The 23293-nt window shown below is 41.8% G+C and overlaps 1 protein-coding gene across 3 annotated transcripts; it reads left to right on the plus strand.

The window, feature by feature from the left end:
- Positions 1–497: 497 nt before the first annotated feature.
- LOC117548407 (disintegrin and metalloproteinase domain-containing protein 11-like) lies at positions 498–22929 on the plus strand. Of its 3 annotated transcripts, XM_034219691.1 has the most exons (26): positions 502–1004; positions 1665–1855; positions 4983–5059; positions 5417–5483; positions 8071–8153; positions 8295–8358; positions 8456–8516; positions 9027–9208; positions 9542–9613; positions 9792–9958; positions 10058–10142; positions 10696–10786; positions 11277–11328; positions 12236–12335; positions 12809–12880; positions 12971–13063; positions 13784–13864; positions 13959–14009; positions 14091–14154; positions 14248–14353; positions 15585–15704; positions 15784–15952; positions 17353–17464; positions 19464–19554; positions 20705–20722; positions 21071–22929. In XM_034219691.1, exons 1-26 carry the CDS (start codon positions 944–946, stop codon positions 21084–21086), a joined length of 2346 nt encoding a protein of 781 aa, XP_034075582.1. In that variant the 5' UTR covers positions 502–943; the 3' UTR covers positions 21087–22929. The 3 variants fall into 3 exon arrangements, 2 of the variants coding, with proteins under 2 accessions (XP_034075581.1, XP_034075582.1); XR_004569329.1 differs by having other exon boundaries at positions 498–1004; positions 13959–14154; positions 19399–19554; XM_034219690.1 differs by having other exon boundaries at positions 499–1004; positions 13959–14154.
- The last annotated feature ends 364 nt before the right edge of the window (positions 22930–23293 follow it).

A 23293-nucleotide genomic window follows, 5' to 3' on the forward strand; every position in this document is an offset into this window, starting at 1 on the left:
ATCTGCATTTGGGTCCTGCTTCCTTCGCTCTACCGTGACACTATAGGAACATCTAACATCCTTTTCAATCATCACACCGTTTTTAGAAATAAAAACATGATGTAGTCTTTCCTTCGTCAATTCCAGGAAAATAAGTCATAGAACTGTTGTGTGGTTTCATGAAATTTGACTTTATTGTACATTTAACAGAAGAGAAAGACATGGACTTATAGGCTATGTCACAATAAGTTAGGCTAGCCTACATGAAACAAAAAAGGATTGACAAACATATAAACAGTTTTACTTGGTTACCATGGAAACAGGGGGGAATTAAATCATGATGATGGGGACCATAGATATATTCACCCATTCATCCTCGTGTGCAGTGAGGCCATGAATGCCCCCCGGCTCCTGCTCCGCGGTTCACCTCCTCAGCAGCACCCAGCCTGTCGCATCCTCTCCCTGGCAACGGGAGGAGGAGGCTGCCCGGGACGAGGGAGGGTCCCGCTGTCCCACGTGCCCTCCTCACCGCAGACACATTTCTCTCCGCTTCCCCGTGCCATCATTTCCGCATACCGCAGATTGACATACATCCTCACACCCATATACACCCAAACTCTCCCACGGAGCGATGCATCCGAAGCGCGCACTCTCCCTTCCCCTCACTATTTCCGCACTGATCAATATATAATTTTCGCCATAGGTCCGGGTTATGATTCGCGTTTGATCCTTCTGATATGCTCACCAAAGTCTCGGTGTCTGTCTGAGAAAGGGAGAGAGAGAGAAACACAGAGAGGGGGAGAGATGAAAGGACCCGCATCATCAGATGTTTAGCAGATCCTCTCTCGCTCTTCGCCGTCATTCCTGCTGTGCGGTTCTTGGTCTTTTTCCTCCCTACCGTCGGCCGAGTTCGTGACATTGTTGCGGCTCTCGATGTTGTAATCCGAGGGAATATGTGAAGATCATGCTGGCGGTGTGGTGCTTCATGGTCTTTGCTGCAGTGGGCGAGAGGCTTACGGTATCAGGTAAGAGAGAGTGTGAGGGAGGTTTGGATAAAGAGCGGGAGCACCCTTTTTCGTTTCCTTTGCATCCACAATTTGTTTTCACTTGCACCAGCACTTTCTAAGTCCGGCGATTTTATTGTAGGAGTCACCCGGTGCCAAGCAGCACTCTGTCTCCGAGGCGATTGATTTGCTGCATCAACACATTCCCATCGCAGCCCCCCTCGCATTTATCCATAACCATTACCAGCGGTGTTTAATTCATATAAACGCACAATGATATAACCTGCCAAACACCAGTTACCGTGTTTGACAGCCTGTCTAACGATTGCTGAAATGTGAGGCTATGGCCCTGTGCAATTATTAAGATGGGCGTCAGTCTACAATGTAGCCTAAAAACTATTGCAAATTGCCACATTCATTATTTCCTACAATATCTTATTGTGGCCATTACATTAGAATAGATCAGTGACAGATTCACTCGTCAGTGTGATCAATTACATCACCATACAATTAAAGAAACAAACACTTATCTCGGTCATCCCACATTGTGTTTTATTAAACAATATATCACCTCTATAATGTTCACATTACCAGCCAATTTAGACAGGTGTGTGCCTGCCTACATGGCCAACACACCCTTGCCCTCCCTCCCTGTGAGTTTCTCTGTTGTTCGTCCTGCAGGTGTGGACAGGAGCCCAGTGCAGGATGGAGGCATCTGGGACTGGTTCACCCCAGCAGGGCAGCCGGACAGCGGGGACACTGCCATCGAGGTCACCTATCCAAAGCGGCTGGTCCAAAAGATCGAGTCGGAGGGGGAAATGGCTCGTGACTACTTGGATACCAGGGTGAAGAACAGCACTGAGAACACTTTGGTAAGTTCTAAGTAACACAGCTTTTGGCATCAATTATTTCTCATATCCCCACTTCTGTTCATTTTCACATTGGTTCTATCTGAAATTCTGAGTTCAGTGGTCGTAGTGTTTTAAGTGTTTTGGGTGAGGAACATCAATGGGGCTTTGATAGGGTTTTAAGAATCCCCCAGCAAAAATCAGGAGTAGATTGGTTCATTTTCTTTCTGGACCAAAATCACCTGGAGCGGGGGCTTGCAGCTTGATATGCAGTTTGTGAGTTCAGGAAATCATTGAATATGTTTTATCTAGTGTTCAGTATCATCATACAACCTTACTGAGGAAGATTCACTATTAGGGACATTGTACCAAGTGTGTGTGTGCACATGTGTGTGTGTGACATTAAGACAGACTGTTACTCCGCTGGTGGGAACCACATTGTTCCAGTGTCTGTAACAGTGCTGCTGAAGCTGCACGGGGATGGCAGGGCGCTGTTTTGCAGCAGACTCCTCTCTGATTTTGACCTAGTTAGTCACTGAAAATACCTTTGAATGTCCACCGTGAAGTAATATCAGCTGAGAGGAAGCACAGACATACATTGTGTTTTTTACAGCCTTTTTCTTCTGCCTAAACTCAAGCCAACTTGAACCTTTAGACCTGCTTTCTCTTTTTACCGTGCAAGCTTTGTAGTAAATGCACAGTTGACCAACAATGTCTTTAAATGTTTGTGTGTAGTGCCTCTCATCTTCACATGATAAAGCTTAGCCCGCCCTGAAATATTGACTCATTATTTCCGATCATCCGGCTGCTGGGCTGAGCTCTCCACTTCTTCATTATTCAGTGGTGTGTTAAAGTATGTCCCCATTCATTATAAAGCAGGCCTGTGTGAGAAATACTGCATGGCCAAAGAGGCTTTAGCAAACCCCCCCATCTCTCTCTTTTGGTCATGCTGATATGATGTAGTTCATGTAACTGTTATGAGAGAGCACATGATTAAAGACTATAGGTCAAATGAATGTTATTGCCCCTGGAGAGCAAGCTACTATGAATACAACACGACAGCATCTCACATGATAGACATTCAGAATATACAAATAAGGACACTGTTCAAGTATACAATGTTTCAGAGGTCCATGTTTTAGCTGCTGCTCTTCTCCAGACCTGCTGTGTTTTGTTTTTTTTAAATATTAAAGACACTTGGAGTGAGGGACATGATACATTTAGAAGCAGCTGGGGATCTTGAGCTGACCCTTTTCTTTCTCTTGTGTCACATCATGCTGCGATGAAAATTGTTGACACAGTGCTTTTGCCGTACTTGTTTTTGTTGTGATAAATTATTTGTGTCCCTAAAAAACTAATAATAAGATTCCTTTCTTTCTGTTTTATTTAGCATAAAGACTTCATTTCTGGTTTAGCAGTTGACATGCTGTTCAAGGACAGCTATATTATTGGCTGGTAGGTTATCTACCGTCAGGTTATCTGAAATTGATTTGATTGGTTCATTAAAGCCCTGTATGTCATTTGTGAAACAACCACTTTGAGAACAATTCCCACATGTGTTTTTATGCTTAACATAAAGAGGTCATTCAACTTCCTTGGCATTACTTATTATCTAAAAAGTAGAAGGGGACTTGTTGAATGAAGCCCTCTGTCAAGACCCTTTCCGTAACAAAAACATAATGTGTGTATACGCAGCATGATTCAGCTCCAAACATGTACCGGATTCTGACTTGGACTATGATACAGCCCCCCACCAAAGTTTTATGAAAACTAAGTTAACTAAGTACTTTTTCCTTCAGGGTAACATTTGCGAGAGCAGCTTCTAAATGGAGCTGTTTTTGTCAAGAAGAAATAATGAATCTCACCTTTTGAACAACCTTAATTAGAAGTCCTTCAGGTGCCTAGCAAATTTACATTTGAACATAGACATCCTTCTGAGCAGATAAATAAAAGGTTTGGCAACCACCTTAAAGGTGGGGTAGGTAATTCACTTCAGAAACACTTTTTGTTAAATTCCATGCAATGCTCTTAACATCCCGATAGCAATGAATACATTAAATGCTTTGACAATAAATATATACAAATATTTCATCTGTGGAAGCCGTGGCGCTGTAAAAAGCAAGACCAATTGTCTTCCTCGGGCCGCGGCAGATAACTGGATGGCCTACCTGCCTGTCAGCCTTCCATCTCGTGCACAAACATATCTCGTGCCCTCATTGGTCATGTGCACGTTCGTGTGTTTTGGAGGAGGGGCTCTGTAAGGAAGTCTGAATGAAGGGGCCTTTTTTTTCCGGCTGTGTACTTTCAAATTCTAGCGCACTCGAGCTGGTTTCTCCATTCTCACCTACCTAAGAGCAGTCACACTTTATGATCTGAACACAAATATAAAGCTGTGGAACACGGCACTGTACAGAGACAGAAGCCCCTATAGACAGTAACAAGGCAGTAAGACGTCTGTTGTCCATGCTCACTGGAATGATTCCTGCAAAGTGATGCATTGGATCAGCCTGGTTCCTCCAGACTGAGATCAAAGTCCAGAGCTGCTACAGAGACACACTGTTCAGTCTGCAGTGAGCCTTCCTCTCTCCTGGCCCTGCTGTCTCCTCCTCACCTCCTCCGCCAGATGTCCATCAGGGCAGCATGGCTGAATATAGACCATAGAAATTAAAACACTAAACTGGATTCCAGATCATTAATGCAAATGTTGAACAAATAAAGACTATGACAGCACTCCAATTTGAATTTGTAAGATTACCAGTCAATATAGAAGGCAATACTAAGAAATCAAATCTGTGCTGTCCTAGTCTTTCTCTTTTTTAATTGGGACGATACCAGCAAAGTTTTGTCCTCCTCTTCCCACCTTCTTACGAAATCCTAGTTTAGCTCTTTAACAACCATAACTCTCTGCAGTCAGGCCTGCCTAAATGCTGGCGGCCATTGTCGATCAATGGAGACGTTATCAATCATATTATATCAGCTGCTGAGTTGCTAAAGCGCGCACACTATTGAATCTGCTGTATTATTCATAGCACTGTTTTCACAATCACTCTGTGGCTGTTATAGAGCGACTCTCTTATCCACAATTGTTTTGTTACACTTTGATTTATCAACTATTCAATTTGTCTCGCTCTCGCTCTTTGTTGTTTTTCAGCCTGTCCACTTGGCCCAGAGCTATTTTCAAGTGGAAGCGTTTGGACACACCTTCACTCTGGACCTGGAGCTAAACCAGTTAGTATTACCATCCAAAAAAATCATCAGGTCTGCCTTTTTGCACACGCTTGTAACAGTAGGTGCTCCTAATCCACTGCAGCTGTACTCATTAGCAATTACCAGCACTTAAGCAAATGCACTTAGCCCTCTATTTTGCATGACAAGACGGGGAATACCAATGTGGCAAACACACACTGCTGCATCTTCATGAGCTTCCACTGATTTTTATTAACATCACATGTTAATATGTATTCTTTGTGAAATACATTTGAGGGGAGGTTGAGAATACTCATCATTTTGATAACCAATTTTGATGACATGGTGATTGAGATAATGCTGTTAAGGATGTTAATGGTGTCTCTTCTCTCTTTGTAGTCACCTCCTGTCTTCAGAATATGTGGAGCGGCACTTTAACCATGATGGCAGACCCTCACAGTCGATGGTAAGACTGATTGTGTGGGGTGGGGGTGTGTACTGACACGATTCTAGTGAGTTAACTTATCTTTTGGCACAAAGACTTCAGCATATTAATGATGTGACCAGAATGGCAGTGCAGCGTTCAGTTCTTTGGATGCAGAAACTGAGACTTTTCACATCTTGCTGTTGCCATGAATGTTAGAATGAAAGTAAAGTTTTGTTTGTCAGATGCAATGCCTCACCAGAGCTCATTATACAACACCATTTTACTTAAAAGGAAGTTCAAAGGCAATTATCATGGTAATAAAAACAGAAACGATAAAAGCCATATAACCAATACAAGAGAAGGGTGAATTTATATTTGATATGAAATATATATTTTAGGCTCATCTAACACAGATCTGTTTGGTTAAAGTCTCCATTTAGCAACAAAAGACATTTTGTTTTTATCTTTCGAGGATTTTGATGTGATGTTTTATTAAAGTTTGATCTCATCTTCTTGTTTTAACTATTTATAGAAAGAGCATTGTGTGCTCTCTGCTTCAAAGTACACTACCATGTAGCTGTTAAGATGATGTATGTTACCGTGCTGTACATACGTGGGTTTCTCCTGTCAGCGGAGTGCACGATGCCTCTCTGCTGTGGCCTTTCTCCGACAGCCAAGAAGAAAGGCAGCAGATGCCTGTGGTGTAAAATCCACGAGCTCAGAGAAAGAATTAGGAGATAACAGGAAACTGGATGAAAGCCTCGACATCTAATGTGATGTGCGCTTCTGAGCATAGACTAGAGGAATGTCACTGCATTCTGCTACCCAGGAGGGATGGCTCTTTTCTGTATAAATGTGTCACTCACTGCCCCCCTAGCAGTCAGCCCACCCACCCACCAGCACTACATGTCCCCACCCACAATCGTGCCAAACTCTCCCTCACTCCACCTGACCTATCACAAGCCTGTTTCCATAGCAACCAGTTAGCTCAGCAGTGTCATTAAGTACTTGGCGGTGAGGAGAATGGAAGAAGAGCGAGAGGGAGGGAAGAGCAGACCGGCGAGAGAAGAGAAGGAGGATATTGAGGTGTTAAATGCCATTGAATACAAAGGCAATATAAGTTTGGATAATTTTGGGGGTGTGTGTGCGGTCATAGATGATCAGTTTGTTCCCAGTTTTGCGGGAAGGAGGGGGAGGAGGCTTAAAATGTCCGGGATGGAGACCTGTGGTCAGGACAGATTGTCTCTCAGCTGGACGGTGGCCTCCCATCATGCCTCTGTGCTGCTGGACATCGCAGGTGTGATGCATTCAGGGCAGCACGTCACCGGACTGTTCTCAGTCGCCAAAATGCTTTTGTAGGGTTCCTACACAACATGGAAAACTAATGAATTGTATTCCAGTAATTTATAGTATTCAAAACCTTTATTTATCCAGATAGTACCTGATCATTATATAGAAAACACTACAGAGTACGGAAGGATGTTTGTGTTTCCAGACCTCTTTTTATTTTCTAAAATATAAAGTGTAGAATTCTTTGAAAAAAATGTAAATACAAGAAGTTTGTTTTTACTGGCATTGACTCCAGAATGGTAACAATGTATGAGAGGGTGCCGTGAAACACAACATTAATACACTTAAGTTCTCTTTTGAAATACCCTGATAAATAGTGAATAGATGAATCCCTTCTGTGTTATTGTCTGGAGTGAAAGTATACAGTTACAGGTACAAAAAACAATAATATTACACTGATGTACTTCTACAGCCTGAAATCCTGTGGGTTTCCGTTGATTGATTTATATCAGCAAATAAACAGACTCTTCAATCCTCTGGCAATTATTTGGCAACATAATAGCCTTCATAGTCAAAATGTAACTCTTGGATTTTAAAAACATTTTGTAACAATAAGCATCAAGCTTTTTTTTACTCAGATGTCAAATGTGGTCCTAAAATAAACAGAGAGGTCTGGAAGTGTGAGTCCGATGGGGAAATAAATTCAAATGGAAAACGTGTTGTTACCCCGGCTTTTGTTTCCATTTAAAGCAAGAGGCATTTTTGTTGTTGCCCGAGCTGTTGTGGCAAGGCTGAGACACCCTGCTGAACTCAATTTGGTCGTGGTGAACCAATGTTTCTCACTTTTCTCACCTTTCCTGGTGATTCATCTTGCTCACTGTGACCTCGTGAAGCGGTGCGCCCACTTCTGAGGAAATGTTAGCTGGAGGCAAAACGCTCTATTGTGGTTTTCAAGGTTACTAGGACAGGAAAGAGCAGAGCGCGATTTCCTTTTTTTTCTCTCACCCTGTGTTTTTCAGTTGCAACCTACCTACTAGTCATCCCATTTTAAATTCTCAGATCTAACTGTGTGGGCAACAAGATTGATGATTTATTGAAGAGATCCTTGTCAAGGATTTACCTCCACCTTTATTGGCAGTGAAGCAGAAAAGAGTGGGGTAGAGAAGAGGACACAAGTAGGTCAAAAACTGTGCCGTAAATGCACGAGTGTGGAAAGAAGGAGCGGGGAGTTACCTTTGCGGAGGTTTTCTACTCAGGGCTGACCTATTATAATATCCAATGAAGTATGAAAGTGAGCCTGAAGTGTGTCAGTAGAGGTTGTTTCTTGTGTCCACAGGGAGGAGAGCACTGCTACTACCAGGGAAGGTTACGAGGTTTACCCGAGTCCTGGGCAGCGCTCTCCACCTGCCACGGCCTGTGGTGAGCCCCACAGTAAACCTTTATTTATAAAATCACATTCGTTGTCCTGTTAAAAAACACATTTCCTATGAACTGTACTTAATTTACGAGTTGTCTGTCTCTTTCTGCTCTACATCTCACCACCCGTCTCTTGGTTCCTAGCGGCATGTTCTCTGATGGCTTCTTCTCTTACGGTATCGAGCCTGTTCAAAATGGAAGCAATCAGGTAAATAGGAGAGTGATATTAATACAATATTGAGATCTGGATGTTGAATTTTGAGGTACTAATGTGTGTAATGTCATCTGTATTGATTGTGTTATAGGAGGATGGTGCTCACTTAATCCGCAGGATGCCTGATATCAGACTTTCCCCTCACTGCACAGGTAAATTACTAAAACAAACTACTGACACTCGCATCACATCAGAATAATACTGCGTTAAAGTATTTTTTCTAATCTTCTCATCTTAATTAGATTTTAATATAACCGCAGTGCCTCAAGTTAGATTTCACTTCATTCCACTGTTGCAATCATTTCAAATGCACTGTTGCTTAATATTTCATAGGTACTGTTATGTCACTATACAAAAACACTCCAAAATGTTCCTATATACAAAAAGTAATTATTTTCTCATTGAGGTCAAAGAGAGGAATTCTTCACATCAGTGAAAGAGAAAAGTGAACAAAGGCGTAGGTTTTATGTACTGTAGGAATAACACGTTTTGAATACAAAGCCGTAGTCAATGGTCCTAATACCCCCATGTACAATTCAGCTTTTGGATTGGGATCTTTAAATCTTTGACTGACAATGTAGATACAAATATTTGCACTGTACCATACAGCATTATAAAAAGTAGTGTTGCTCTGAGTGCCTGGAGCTTCTCTGTGTGTCCAGACTGTACAGAGGACAGTGAGTGGGATAGCAGAGGAGGTGATGGTGATCACGACAGACCGGACCAAACCACAGAAGAGCAGGTGTCAGGGGGGCTGAGGCGATCCAAGAGATCTGTCCGCAAACCCTCTGTCCAGACTGAGACCAAATATATTGAGTTGATGGTGGTCAACGACAACGAAATGGTTAGTAAAAAAGTACTCTTTCCGGTTAAGATTGTTTAGACGTCAGACATCTGCACTGGTGGTCTTTGTCGTACAGAGAAATTTGAATTGTCTGAGTCAATGAGGCTGTTTAACAGGACCTAGATCTAAAGGGAGATCTGGAGACAAATGAAAATGAAAGCTACATTTTGGCTGCCGGAGACATTGGATGGATGTATAAATGTATGATTGGATGAATTTACGGATATATGGATGGATTGGATCAGTTATATATTTGTTTGTCTGTATTCCTTTTGTGTGTGAGAGATAGAAGGAGATCTCTCACACCATCTGTGTATCTCTGTGTCTCCACAGTTTGTACAGCTGCGTCACTCCAGCAGCCAAACCAAGAACTTTGCCAAAGCAGTGGTCAACATGGCAGATGCGGGTAAGAGCTTTGTTTAACAGTCCTCCTTCTCTTAAACTCCGCTTGCTCGGCACACAGCCACCTGTCAGGGACTGTGTGTTTATTTCCAATAATTCATGCCAGATAGCACACAGAGTGTTGACAGCACAGGTGTCGCACCAACAAAGCAGGAAAGTGATGGCGGTTTTCCGTCCTCAGATCTACAAGGAACAGTTGAACACGCGGATCGTGCTGGTTGCCATGGAGACCTGGACCTCTAAAAATATGATGCCAGTATTGGAAGATCCTTTGATAACGCTGCAGAACTTCATGAGATACAGGAAAGACAACATCAAAGATCAGAGTGACCTCGTCCAACTTTTCTCGTAAGGCAATTTAAATATCTGGAGATTTAAGGCTTGGATGATTTTTGGGTGCTTGATACGTTTGATTCTAAACGATGGTATCTTTTTTTTCCGCCTCAGAGGGCGTACATTTCACAGTAGCCGCAGTGGGACGGCCTACACCGGGGGGGTGTGCTCTCTAACAAGAGGAGGGGGCATCAACGAGGTGAGGGAAAGCTACAAATATATCTATTTTCCTTTGTATATTAGAACATGAGGTTTATCTGAATCTAAGATTGAAAAGGTTTTTTCTTTTGAACCAGTCGAGTTCAGAGGTAGAATTGTTGGTAAAGTCTGTTTCCACATTGCCAGGTTTAAATCAAGAGATGAAGAAATGTTTGCATTTTACATATTATAGGTTTCAAATTAGTTTGTTAGCTAATCTTGATATAAAGAAATAGTTTGACATTGTGGGAAATATGCTATTTAAGAAGAAGATTTATAAGAGATGATTGCTTCTGATCCCTCTCGTGTTTAAGTAAAACATTTATCTTGAACCAGCAGTACGTTAGTTCAGCATCAATAATGGAAAAAACTGAAAACTGCTAGCTTGCTATGTGTTGTGATATTGATCTTCTCTTGCTAAAATCTTCCTCTAATCCTGATTTGCAGAACATCATGTTGGTCAAAGCCTAGCTCCTTAAGCGTTTTATATCAGTGTTGTCTCCATCTCACAATAAAGCTCTCCTGTGTGTGGACTCTCTGTGTGATTGTTGCAGTATGGGAATGTAGGGGCGATGGCCATCACTTTGTGCCAGAGTCTCGGCCAGAACATCGGCATGAGGTGGAACAACATGCGCAACTCTGCAGGTAAACGATAACAGTGAATGTGGATGGGGGAGGATAGAGACATCTATAAACTAATGGTAGAACTGAATTAATTATCAAAGCAAGAGAGTAGGATCAGTGGGGGAAGGATGGAGGCAGGGAGGGAGAGCATTGTGGGTAACCTTGTCCAGCAGGTCTCGTCTGTAATTAGACTTTTCCATTCGGTGATTAGTCACCTGCCTCCAAGAAGGCGGGGGTGGGGGTTAGAGCCTCGCTGCAACTGAACAATGTGCTCTGTGATTAATGTTGAAGAGCCATCAGGTCCATTATTCAATGCCAGGAGCGCACACTATAGGCTCTCCATTTATCTTCCAATAGACATCAGTTCTATTCCTTTCAGATCATACATCTTCCTCATGAGCTGCAGCATGTGAAGTGTCACAGCTCGGATGTTAAATGCTGATCTACGTTATTTATTTTACATTATTTATTGAAGTTTCTGTGCTCTTCTTCCTCCTGGTGTTCCTCACAGGAGACTGCAGGTGTCCAGACGCCTGGCTGGGCTGCATCATGGAGGACACGGGGTAAATATCCTCATTATAGCACACTGAACTAAACAAAAACAAAACATCAATCTCTTCTCTGTTTGTTGACACAATTAAACAGCAGGACTGTTTCTTTTCGCATTCACCCTAAGCTGTGATTTGTTCCGTTAATTTCACTCAATTATAGAATTAAACACCTGTAGCAGAGGGATGCTTTGACTTGTACTCTGTCTTCAATGAGCCATGCCTGTGATAATCACAGCTTGGATTTCATGCAACAGGAACATGTGTTGATATATCAAACATCAGCATGCTAACCAAGAATTACATATTGAATTTGTATTTACTACACAGTATGCATGATTTAGATGTGTCTGCTGACCAGATGGTGCAATACAGATTTGAATTATTCATTTGTATAATATCCTACTACAGATCATGCAATTACTGTCCGATTGCAAAGTGATGGGACATTTCTGCCACGTCCTGGTCTCAATCTCTTTCTGTGTGTGTGTGTGTGTGTGTGTGTGTGTGTGTGTGTGTGTGTGTGTGTGTGTGTGTGTGTGTGTGTGTGTGTGTGTGTGTGTGTGTGTGTGTGTGTGTGTGTGTGTGTGTGTGTGTGTGTGTGTGTGTGTGTGTGTGTGTGTGTGTGTGTGTGTGTGTGTGTGTGTGTGTGTGTGTGTGTGTGTGTGTGTGTGTGTGTGTGTGTGTGTGTGTGTGTGTGTGTGTGTGTGTGTGTGTGGTGTGTGTGTGTGTGTGTGTGTGTGTGTGTGTGTGTGTGTGTGTGTGTGTGTGTGTGTGTGTGTGTGTGTGTGTGTGTGTGTGTGTGTGTGTGTGTGTGTGTGTGTGTGTGTGTGTGTGTGTGTGTGTGTGTGTGTGTGTGTGTGTGTGTGTGTGTGTGTGTGTGTGTGTGTGTGTGTGTGTGTGTGTGTGTGTGTACACACAGATACTATCTTCCCAGAAAGTTCTCTCGCTGCAGTGTTGATGAGTACAGCCAGTTCCTGCTCCAGGGGGGCGGGAGCTGCCTCTTCAACAAGCCAAACAAGGTGAGGGGCATGATGGGATGTGGTGAGAGGAGCAGCCTCTCTGCATAACATTTTTATACTAATTAATTTTCTGACATTCTCCCTCCGACTGCCCTTTTTCCAAAACACACTCAACTATGTAAATCTGCTTGTAATATTTGATGACTAATATTTATTTGTACTGTTATTGCTTTCTGTTTTGTATTACCATGTAAAGTGTCTCTTATTATTCTAATTTTAATAATACGGACTATTATATTTAATTTTGTATTATTATTATATTTATAATTATTATAATTAGTGTTATTATTATTTTTCTTGTGGTCTCATTTCCATTGGAAACACATATTTGAATTTCTTTCCTTCTTCTTTACAGTAATTCATATTAGTATCTCTGCTCATCTCCTATACAACTGACACATTTCCTCTCTTGTCCATCTGACTCCCACTTATATAAATAAGTGCTGATATATGTCCCTGTCTGTCTCCATCAGCTGTTGGACCCTCCAGAGTGTGGGAATGGCTTCGTGGAGCCGGGGGAAGAGTGTGATTGTGGATCCCAGGTGGTGAGTACCCAGTCGGACACCGTGCCAGCTCTTACTGTAAGCTGTTTTCTGGAAATGAGCTGAAGGTTTGTTTTCCATCTGTGGCTGCAGGAGTGCGCCCGTAGCGGAGGAGCCTGCTGTAAAAAGTGCACACTTACCCATGATGCCATGTGCAGTAACGGACTCTGCTGCAGCGGCTGCAAGGTGAGCCCACTTACAGTATATGACAGGGGATCAAAAACGGGAACCAGATGTAAATTGATAGGTGACAAATGAAAGGAAAAACCAACATAAAGTGTCTTAGTTTAGAGTCGGGCAAGCCTCGAGAATAGCTGCAGTGCATCTTGTTCAAGTCTGTGGGACTTTATGGGAGGGATAAACACCAGTCCTCCTCCACCACATGTTCCCTCATTTATATAGACCAACTTCATTTGATCAGGTAATTGAGATCAAGATCAAAGTACAGCAGAAATCAAACTTCGCCAGGCATGGGAAAAGGACATAAAGTATCAGAGACAATCATAGTTTAATAGGATACAATTAAGAATAGTTGTTCTATTATAAAAACTATGGTTTTGGAGATGTCTTTCATGATGGTCTAACTGTGAAACTGGGTTGTGATCTGGCCACTTCAACGGACAAAGCATTTGTATTCACATCATTGTTATACTCACCAATTATTCAGTGAGCCCTGGCACATGGAGGTATCTGTATCTCATTTGCTACTCTGCTCTTTTATTGCCTCCACTTAAAATAGTCAAATGTGTTGTGCATGCTGTAATTTCTGTTGGACCACATTTAGAAACCAGGCATCCTGTCAACTACTTAAAAGTTAAACTGGAATAAAAGGCAAACATAATGGAAATGTTTAATGAATATTTCATATCCAGCATTTCCCTGATTCCTTTTCATGCTGTGACATAGTATGAGCAGAGAGGCGTGGTGTGTCGAGAGGCTGTGAACGACTGTGATATCCCAGAGACCTGCACCGGAGACTCCAGCCAGGTACAGATTACTGTTATGTAATACCAGTGGGGGGGGCAGAACTACAAGATTAACAATAGTATTCAGAACATGAAGTACTTCTCTTCTCTTGCAGTGTCCTCACAATGTGCACAAGCTGGATGGCTACATATGTGATACGAGTCAGGTAAAGGCAGGTTTGTTTTCTAGTCTGCTGCTCACTCTGAGTTATGATGTATTCTTGATTGTTGTTACCTCATTTCTTCAGGGCCGCTGTTACGGAGGACGATGTAGGACTCGTGATGGACAGTGTAGGGGCCTCTGGGGTTATAGTAAGTATAGAGCACAAGAAGATTATAGTTGTAAAGGTTTTTTTTTTTATCTATGGCTTTGTAGTCTTATTCTCCTTTTCTTTTTCCTCCCAGATTCAGCAGACAGGTTTTGTTATGAGAAGCTGAACGCTGAGGGGACAGAGAAAGGAAACTGTGGTCCGGGTCCTGAGGGCCAGGGCTGGCTGCAGTGCAACAAGCCGTGAGTCTGCTGATCATTTCATAGAAGAATAAGATGTTGTTGTTTTTGCAAAAACGGTGCTGCCTCAGCGGCATTTTGTGCAGTTTTTACCAAATGGTAAAGCTAATTCCATGAAAAGACCAAAACTGCTGTTAGCTGATTAATGACCTACAATTAAACAAATACAAAATGTATGTATTACATACACCTGGAGGATAATTAGTAAACTGCCTAGATAAAGCCAGACATCTAGGTGTAGTCATGGACTCTGACCTGAGTTTCAACAGTCACATTAAAACAGTTACTAAATCAGCCTACTATCACCTAAAGAATATATCTAGGATTAAAAGACTAATGTCACAGCAGGATTTGGAAAAACTTGTCCATGCTTTTATCTTCAGTAGACTTGACTACTGCAATGGTGTCTTCACAGGTCTCACTAAAAAAATCTATTAGGAAGCTGCAGCTGATTCAGAACGCCGCTGCTCGAGTCCTCACTAACACTAAGAAAGTGGATCACATCACTCCTGTTCTGAAGTCTTTACACTGGCTTCCTGTGTGTCAAAGAATAGATTTCAAAATACTGCTGCTGGTTTATAAAGCACTGAATGGTTTAGGCCCAAAATACATTTCTGACCTCCTGCTAAATTATGAACCATCCAGATCTCTCAGGTCTTCAGGGACTGGTCAGCTTTCTGTCCCCAGAGTCAGAACTAAACATGGAGAAGCTGCGTTCAGTTATTATGCTCCAAATATCTGGAACAAACTCCCAGAAACCTGCAGGTCCGCTGCAACTCTGACTACTTTTAAATCCAGGCTGAAGACTTTTCTTTTTGTCGCTGCTTTTAATTGAAACTGAGCCGTTGTGTTCATCAGTAAAGTGGAACTTCTGTGTGAACTATTCATATCTTAAACTGCACTGTAACTTTTTATTCATGTACTTTTTATTCATGTTTTTTTTCTTTTAATGTTTCTTTTATTATCTTTTACTGTTTTTAAATGCCTTTGTCTGAATGTCTTTCATTTTTGTAAAGCACCTTGAATTGCCTTGTGTTGAAAGGTGCTACATTATATAAATAAACTTGCCTTGCCTTGCCTGAAACTATGTTGCAACAAATCCTTTGTAATAACTCAGTCACCAAAATAAGCTCCATGTGTTAGCTCTAGTTCTACTTGAAGCTTTTTTTTTTATTCAAGTTGAATTCTGTGAACAAAGCCCCCATTGTTCTCTGACATCACTCCTCCTGTGTAGGGATGTTTTATGCGGCTTCCTGTTCTGTGCCAACGTCACCATGAAGCCAAAGTTTGGAGACCTGCAGGGGGAGGTGACCAGCTTCACCCTCTACCACCAGAACAAGTACTTGGACTGCAGGTCAGTGGGTCACATATATCTGATGTGTAGTTCTCCTCCTGCTCTCCTACCTGTCTCACATGTGTGATGCTCCCCTCAGAGCAGGCCATGCTCTGCTGGAGGACGGCTCCGACCTGGGCTATGTGGAGGACGGCGCCCCCTGCGGGCCCAACATGATGTGTCTGGAGCGACGCTGCCTCCCTGTGGCCACGTTCAACCTCAGCACCTGCTCGGGATCTACCTTTGGGCGCATCTGCTCCGACCACGGGGTAAACAATAGTCCTGAGCTCACAACTCAACATTTACAGTCATACAAGTTACATACACCATTAAGGAATACCTGTGCATCTAAAACAACAGCCGTGTCATATTTATGAAGCTCATTTTGGTGACAATTAGGGGAACATATATCTACAGTATTTGTATTAAAGTGGTCATAGTTTAGTTTATTCATTTCATTTTCTATTTAAAATTTAAATTCACATATAAACCATTCATAAAAAGAATATGAGCCATTTCCAAGTTAGGACAAACCAAAGCATATGTATGTATACACTGAAATTAAGAACAAAAATAAATAAAATATAAGTAGATTATTTATACTCAAAGCTCCCAAGTTCCACCAAGAATATAATGTCTCAACCTTATACTTAATTAGATGCATTCATAATCTATTGCTTATCATTTTCAAAGCATAACTATGACAAATAGTAATACAAAAATAACATAGATCCACCCAAAGACAAAAAACAACCTTAACCCATAAGAACCCGGACCCATTTCTACTTTTGGGGAAATTAAGGGGAACATAATTTAGACTAAATAGACCACCTAGAACACATTTCTGACAAGTAACCCCCCCCTAGTGTCAAATATCTGAAAAGTGACATATATGTCAAATTGGGCTTTAATGGTAAAGTAACTGTTATTTATAACTTAATTAAGGAGGAAGATTTTTTGGTTTAAATTAGTTTGAACATTCTTTGAATTGAAGAATAAAGAATATATTAACTCAATATAATTGAATCAGCTAAATTAACTGAGCAGATCATAATATTTCTAATTGTACATATATGTCCCTCCGGGTTTACTGTGAATGTTTAGGGTTAAAGTCCCGATGTGACATCAGTGTCACAGCGATGTTTGTTTCATATCAATTTGATGAAGAAATGTTTCCAAAACAGGTTAAATGTAATAAAGGACATGTTATGTAAGCATTTTAATTCTTAAATGGCTTGAATTGTACCTTTAGCAACAAAAAACAAGCTTCTGAAATGTAGCTAGTTCTGGCACATGGACATCTTGGACAAGTTGTCATGGGAACACAAAATCAAATGTCCTGGACCATGACCCACCAAACTGTTCAGTGCGTGTCACTTAGGGACTTCATGAGATAAAATAAAGGCTAAAGTTGTCTAAGGAACTTTCCAGAACATTTAAAGGTCATGTGACACCTGTGTCACGGTGGGTCCTTATGGGTTACAACAGTTTGGCTAGTTCACGTAGGAAAGAGTGACATATTTGGACCAGAGTGACGCATTTCACCGACTTCATACTAACTAGCTACAATGTGTTTTAAACATTGATGTAGTTTAAACATCTTTCTCTTCTTAGCAGCTATTATTGAACACTACACTAATCTCTCCTTCTCTCTCTCCTCTCTCTGTAGACCTGCAGTAATGAAGTGAAGTGTATCTGTGACAGGGACTACACAGGCAAGGACTGCAGTGTCTTCGACCCCATCCCAGAGCCAACCGTCCCAACAGGCCCAGAGAAGAAAGGTCCATACCCCTCCCCACCTGCCCATGTCTCTCTTTCTGTCTGCCTCTCATACCCCCTCATAGTCTCTACCCATCATCCCTGTAGCTTCTCTATGTACTGAGCAGAGCACAGTATCTCATCCTTTTCAACACACAGAGTAGTTCTGCTGATGGTTGTAAGTCAAAGGGGATACTTTGGATTGTTTAAAGGGGGTCTTATGATGCTCTCATCCATAGTCAGTGTGTGATCTACAGTAGATGGTGGTTGCACGGGCACAGGAGCAAATAAACGTGCTGCTGAAGATGCAGCAAAAGTTATTGTAGCAACCTAAAAGAAAGGCCAGCTCTATGTCTGTTTGAATATGTTCACCACTTCTCCTTGCTGTCAGACAGTTTTTATTCAACATAGAACTGAAGCCGTTATATTCATCAACGCTTTCTCAAAAGCCACCAGACCTTATTGACAGAAACAGCACTTCAACCTTGCAGAACAAGACTGCCTCGATCATTTACTCAGCTTGTGTTAATGCGTGACTTTAGCTAATCCGAAATAATAAAAGTCACAAAATAAGACGAAAAAGGGAGTAGCTGTTCTACAAGTTGAAAGGACTGTTTTTGTCAATATAGTCTGGTGGCTTTGACAAGAGCATAGATAACAGCAGTGATAGAAAGTAAGTTAATGTACTTTTTGCAATTTTGACCAATGTGCATAAAGATTACATACATTTTGATTGTAATACTTTCATTCTTTTTTTGAAAAACAAAAACGTTACTTGGAAATCGACTTGTAATCAAGTATTTTAACACCATAGTATCTGTACTTTTACTTACTAAATAATCTGAGTACTTCTTCCATCACTGGATAACAGCTTCAGTTTCCCTCAGGCTGTCCGACAGCAAGGTTAATCAAACCTGCCTAACACAGACAACACTGATTTATTTAGGTGGGCTGTTTTTCATTTGCTGCTGCCCCCCTCCACAGCAGTACATTGCTTAGCTTCTCTGCCTCTGTATAATGACATTAAACAATTCTATTCTATATTCTATTCTCTACTCCTGTCTGCTTCTCAAAACTGGGACCCGCCTACCATCATCTCAATGCCTATTGATAAGTCCCTCATTCATTCCCACTTCAAACTATCTAAACTCTCCCTTTAACATCACTTTTTTAGACCACAGTGTTTTCCCTTCTGCCGCGTCTTGGTTTCAATGTTGGGAGAGAGTGGGTGTGTGTGGTGTGTGTGTGTGTGTGTGTGTGTGTGTGTGTGTGTGTGTGTGTGTGTGTGTGTGTGTGTGTGTGTGTGTGTGTGTGTGTGTGTGTGTGTGTGTGTGTGTGTGTGTGTGTGTGTGTGTGTGTGTGTGTGTGTGTGTGTGTGTGTGTGTGTGTGTGTGTGTGTGTGTGTGTGTGTGTGTGTGTGTGTGTGTGTGTGTGTGTGTGTGTGTGTGTGTGTGTGTGTGTGTGTGTGTGTGTGTGTGTGTGTGTGTGTGTGTGTGTGTGTGTGTGTGTGTGTGTGTGTGTGTGTGTGTGTGTGTGTGTGTGTGTGTGTGTGTGTGTGTGTGTGTGTGTGTGTGTGTGTGTGTGTATCTTGCAGGCACAGTGCCATCTTTAAGTGTCTTCCTTACTTTCTCGCAGTCTGCCCTTGACACAGAGCAATAGAGCAGCAGCTCATAGGGCCTTAAAGCACCAGAGGGTGTCCAGCTGAGAGAGCAGGAGAGGGGGAATAAACACAAAGTAATAAAACTCTCTCTCCTTTGTTTTGTTACTGTTGTCTCCCTGACCTCCCTCACTCACCTCCCCGTTCTCCCACCTCCACCCAATGTGCTGGTATCCTCCTCTCCTCCATCTCTCTTTCTCTGTCTGCAGGTATCCCACCATCTGCATTTCTCTCTCTCTCTCTCTAGTTGTCGTTGTTGATGTACAGTGTTGATGCTGTCCTCTAACGTGTGTTTTTTAGTGGTGTTATTTTGTTTCTGCCCCTCCTCTTCCGCACTCTTCCTCCCTACTCCTTCCTCTGTGCAGGTCCCAGTGGCACCAATATCATAATAGGGTCCATCGCAGGGGCTATTCTCCTGGCAGCTATAGTCCTAGGGGGGACAGGATGGGGATTTAAGTAAGAGTTCTGGCATGCCTTTGTGTACCTGTCTGCTTCTACCTAAAGGACCCCCGCTCCTCCCACTCTCACTCAGAACCACTAGATGCCCGTTTGCAACTCATCGTCCAAAAGGGAGTCAGAGCTTGTCTGTTCTAATGCTGCTTTTAGCGCCAAATTCCTTACGCAACGTCACACCGTTTTCCTTGTTTTGATCAAACCATTAATGAACCCTGAGGAACACCATGCACCTCTCCGTCCCTTTTAGTGTAAGGGCAGGACAGAGACATTGATCTGCCAGAGACCGCTGCAGAGCTTCTCTTGGATCCACTAGATTTATTATCCTTTTATGAAAACATTTAATTAAATAGGCTTTTTCTGAAATATGTGTTTAACCGCTGGTGCTCCCTTAGCCCGCAATACCCAGTTGTTCTCCTACAGGCTGCATCCTAACCCCTAATGCGCTCATTTTGCTCTGTTCTACCTCTGCATGTTGCTCTGGTTCAATCCTTACACTTTGATCTAAAAGGACTGCTCTTAGATTCATAAGATAATCGAGGCTGATGAAAAGCCTTGTTATTTGAAGACAACATGTTTATAACTGATGGCATGCAGCCAGTCCTTTTAGGGCCAGAGGTAAGAGTCTGTGCATGTGAGAAGCTGTACGAAGTTATCCGAATGAGACACCCTTCAGCCAAGGGTCAGTCCAATGACTCCTGTACATGCTGCATGTGATGCCATCATTATAATCTGGCAAAACATGTTTTGGAGAGGACTGGAAGATGAATAATGGACTGAAGGAATTACTGTGTGTAGTTTTGTTAAATCTTATAAGGGAAATCAAATATTCATTCAGATTTGATATGACAATTGAAGTGGCAATATACCAGTTATTTTGTTTGCTTTAACTTAACATTGTTGACAGGGTAATGTTTATGGGATAAAATAACATCTGCCTTTTGAATGATTTGGTTTCTTACTGCAGAACTAAAGCTTGATTGAAGCCACAAAGGAAGCCTGCTTGTTTGTTTGATTCCATGCAATTTGAATGATCATCTTCGTTACATGCTTCTTAAAAAGGTAATTACTTGTGAGTTTCTCATAATTTCCTTTTGATATTGACATGTCTTTGTTCTTGTCTTTTCTCTTGACGTGTCTTCACTGGATGCAGGAACATCCGGAGAGGAAGGTATAACCTGCACAATCTTCTGATATTCTGTTCATGGAGCAGCATCACAAAACATCCCAAAACCCCTCACCATGGATCCTTACTCCCTCAGTCACCCTCTCAAGTTCTTCCCTTGGTTTGTCCCCACAGTGCCTCATGCGTCCTGTTCATCCCACTGCTCCTTCTGCTTTCACCCCATTCCAATTCTTGCTTAAAAAACTCCCCATTCCTGTCCCTTATCCCATAATATTCCCTTTATCATTGCAAGGCAGAATAGCATTTCCCATTTCTAAATCAACTTCCTCTCCTGTCGCCTACACAGTTTGTTTTTCTTTCTCTTACCTGTCTCCGTTTTCCCTTCTCTTTCAGATCTGGCGGTGGATAAGATGTGTCTGTCTCTCTGTCTGTCTGTCCTGTCTACTCCTGTCTTCCTCCTCGCACTGTGTCCTTTCCACATCAGAGAAGAGGGAAACAAAAAAAAAGTCTTCCACATCTCAAATTTCTCCAAACCTCTACTGAATACCGTCTCCTCCTATCGTCCGTCCTCCATCCGGGCCCTGCGGAGCTCCATTCACCAAACCAGCCAAGTCAGACTTGTTGTGGCTGTTTCCATCGTCGCCACCGAGGACTGTGTGTGGGCCCGAGCAGGGGGTCCGTCCCCTGAGAGACACCGGGGTCTTCCTCCAGTCTGGTGGAGTGTGATTCGGTGTCTGTGCACCTCCTTTTGAACAGTCTGGTGAAGATCATATCGACGTCCAATTCTATATCAGACTTGTCTTGCCTGCCTGTCTGGATACAAATTAATCTGGCCACCAACTGAGTCCACAGCTAAATGTTGGACAGACTGGACTTCTAATAGACTAAACTAATGTAAAAGGAGCTGAATGCTTTCTTTTGAAAATGACCCAAGGCACAGTTCCTCAAAGGACAGGCCCTCAAAGTGGACAATAGTCTGTTTCAATCCACAAGTCTGGCACCATGAATTTGAAAAGAAAACACTGGACTGATGTGGAAGGGCTCAACCGAAGGCTCAAAAACCAGTCAGTCACTAGCCAGATCCCAGACTGATAACCGAGTTTATGTTCGTCGTTATTTGTTCTTTAAACTTGAGGCATCTTACCTGCCCCCTTACACAAGTGTTCAGGTACAAAAAGGGAAGCAAGGTGTCATGGTTTTGGGATCATTTTTAAAAACAACTGAACTTCAGCAGAGACCGTAACTTAGTGCTTTCCAGCCGACATACATTCCACTTTATCTGTCTGTGTGCTCACCACTTTCTGACCCAAAGTGTGTACCCTCTCCCAGGTCGGATCTGTATGTCTGTTCACAGATGAATGTACGCATGTAAGAGATTTTTTTTTAAAGAAAGTAAGAATGTATGTGTGTTTACATTAGTGCTAGGGGCCATTTGTGTCCATGTACACTTTAACACTCCTCCTATCACAGTAGATTGGCAGGTTTTGAACCTTAGAATATCATCTCTTTCTACAAACGGCAGCCATGGAACCATAAAGGCAGCACATTAATACAGAATGAAACTGTTTTTATTTAATGTATCTACAGAAAAGGAGCACTAGCCAACTGTATGCACACTTATTTGTAAATATGTGCAAGAATGACTGAATGCACTGTATGAAGATGTATTTAAAAGCTATGTTAAAATAATGAGTTGTATTCTGACAAGACATCTGCAGATCTCTCCAATATTCAACACTGTCCATGAATCTCTCACTCTTATCATTCCAGCTGTCCCTTAGATGTCCAGGATATTTTGTACGTTTGTTGATAGCCCTGAGCCCTGGGTGAACAGCTCCACCAAGAGGCTTTGTAATGATGCCGCTGTAAATGAGATTAAAGAGATCTAGTGGGGGGGTCCAGGAGGCAGCTCGTCTGAAACTGTACGTAGGTCAGTTTGGTTCATTTGAGCTTTGCACTATGGCAGCTGCACTATTGTAATTAGAAAATGTACAGCGGTATGAAATACAATCCGTTTGATTTAAAAGGTAAATTAAAAAAAGAGAATAAGATCAATCGTATCCCATATTTTTAGACACAATCTTTTCGAATTGAGACAAAAAGAGAGAAATTAACTAAAAGATTGTAGTTGATTTGACAATGAAGGAAAATAAAATACTGAAACATTTAAAACACACCTTCATCTCTGGCTACCTTGCTTTTTTTTTGGTATTTATAGTTCATGATTTTAATAAATGATTATACTTTTTCAATGCTTTGGTTTTCTGCTTCTGAAAGTTCATAATTGTGATATATAATGATTATATATTATAGTGGGTATAAAGAAAACAAGGGTGCAAAGGTTTAAATGAAACATTCATAATTTGACTTAAATTATGTACAATTTGAAGATCATCCATCTATATTTGACTGACGATTATTTGTATTATTAATTCATGTAAAATCAATTAACTGCAAAAATCACTGTTAGTTTCTCAGAGTCCAAACTGGCGTCTTTGATTTGTTCATTTGTCTTTAATCCGGCTAAATAGATAAAACCGGTACAATTTACAAAATAAAAATGAGAAAAAGCATCAAGACCTGACATTTGTGAACGTGGAACAGGCATCTGACTAT

The sequence above is a fragment of the Gymnodraco acuticeps genome, unplaced genomic scaffold (assembly GCF_902827175.1).
Source record: "Gymnodraco acuticeps unplaced genomic scaffold, fGymAcu1.1, whole genome shotgun sequence".
Lineage (NCBI taxonomy): Eukaryota > Metazoa > Chordata > Actinopteri > Perciformes > Bathydraconidae > Gymnodraco > Gymnodraco acuticeps.

Coding starts and splice junctions, on each gene's coding strand:
- LOC117548407 (XM_034219690.1), top strand. CDS start 944: ATGCTGGCGGTGTGGTGCTTCATGGTCTTTGCTGCAGTGGGCGAGAGG. Junction 10,143..10,695: donor GAGGAGGGGGCATCAACGAG/GTGAGGGAAAGC, acceptor TGATTGTTGCAG/TATGGGAATGTAGGGGCGAT. Junction 15,953..17,352: donor GCATCTGCTCCGACCACGGG/GTAAACAATAGT, acceptor CTCTCTCTGTAG/ACCTGCAGTAATGAAGTGAA.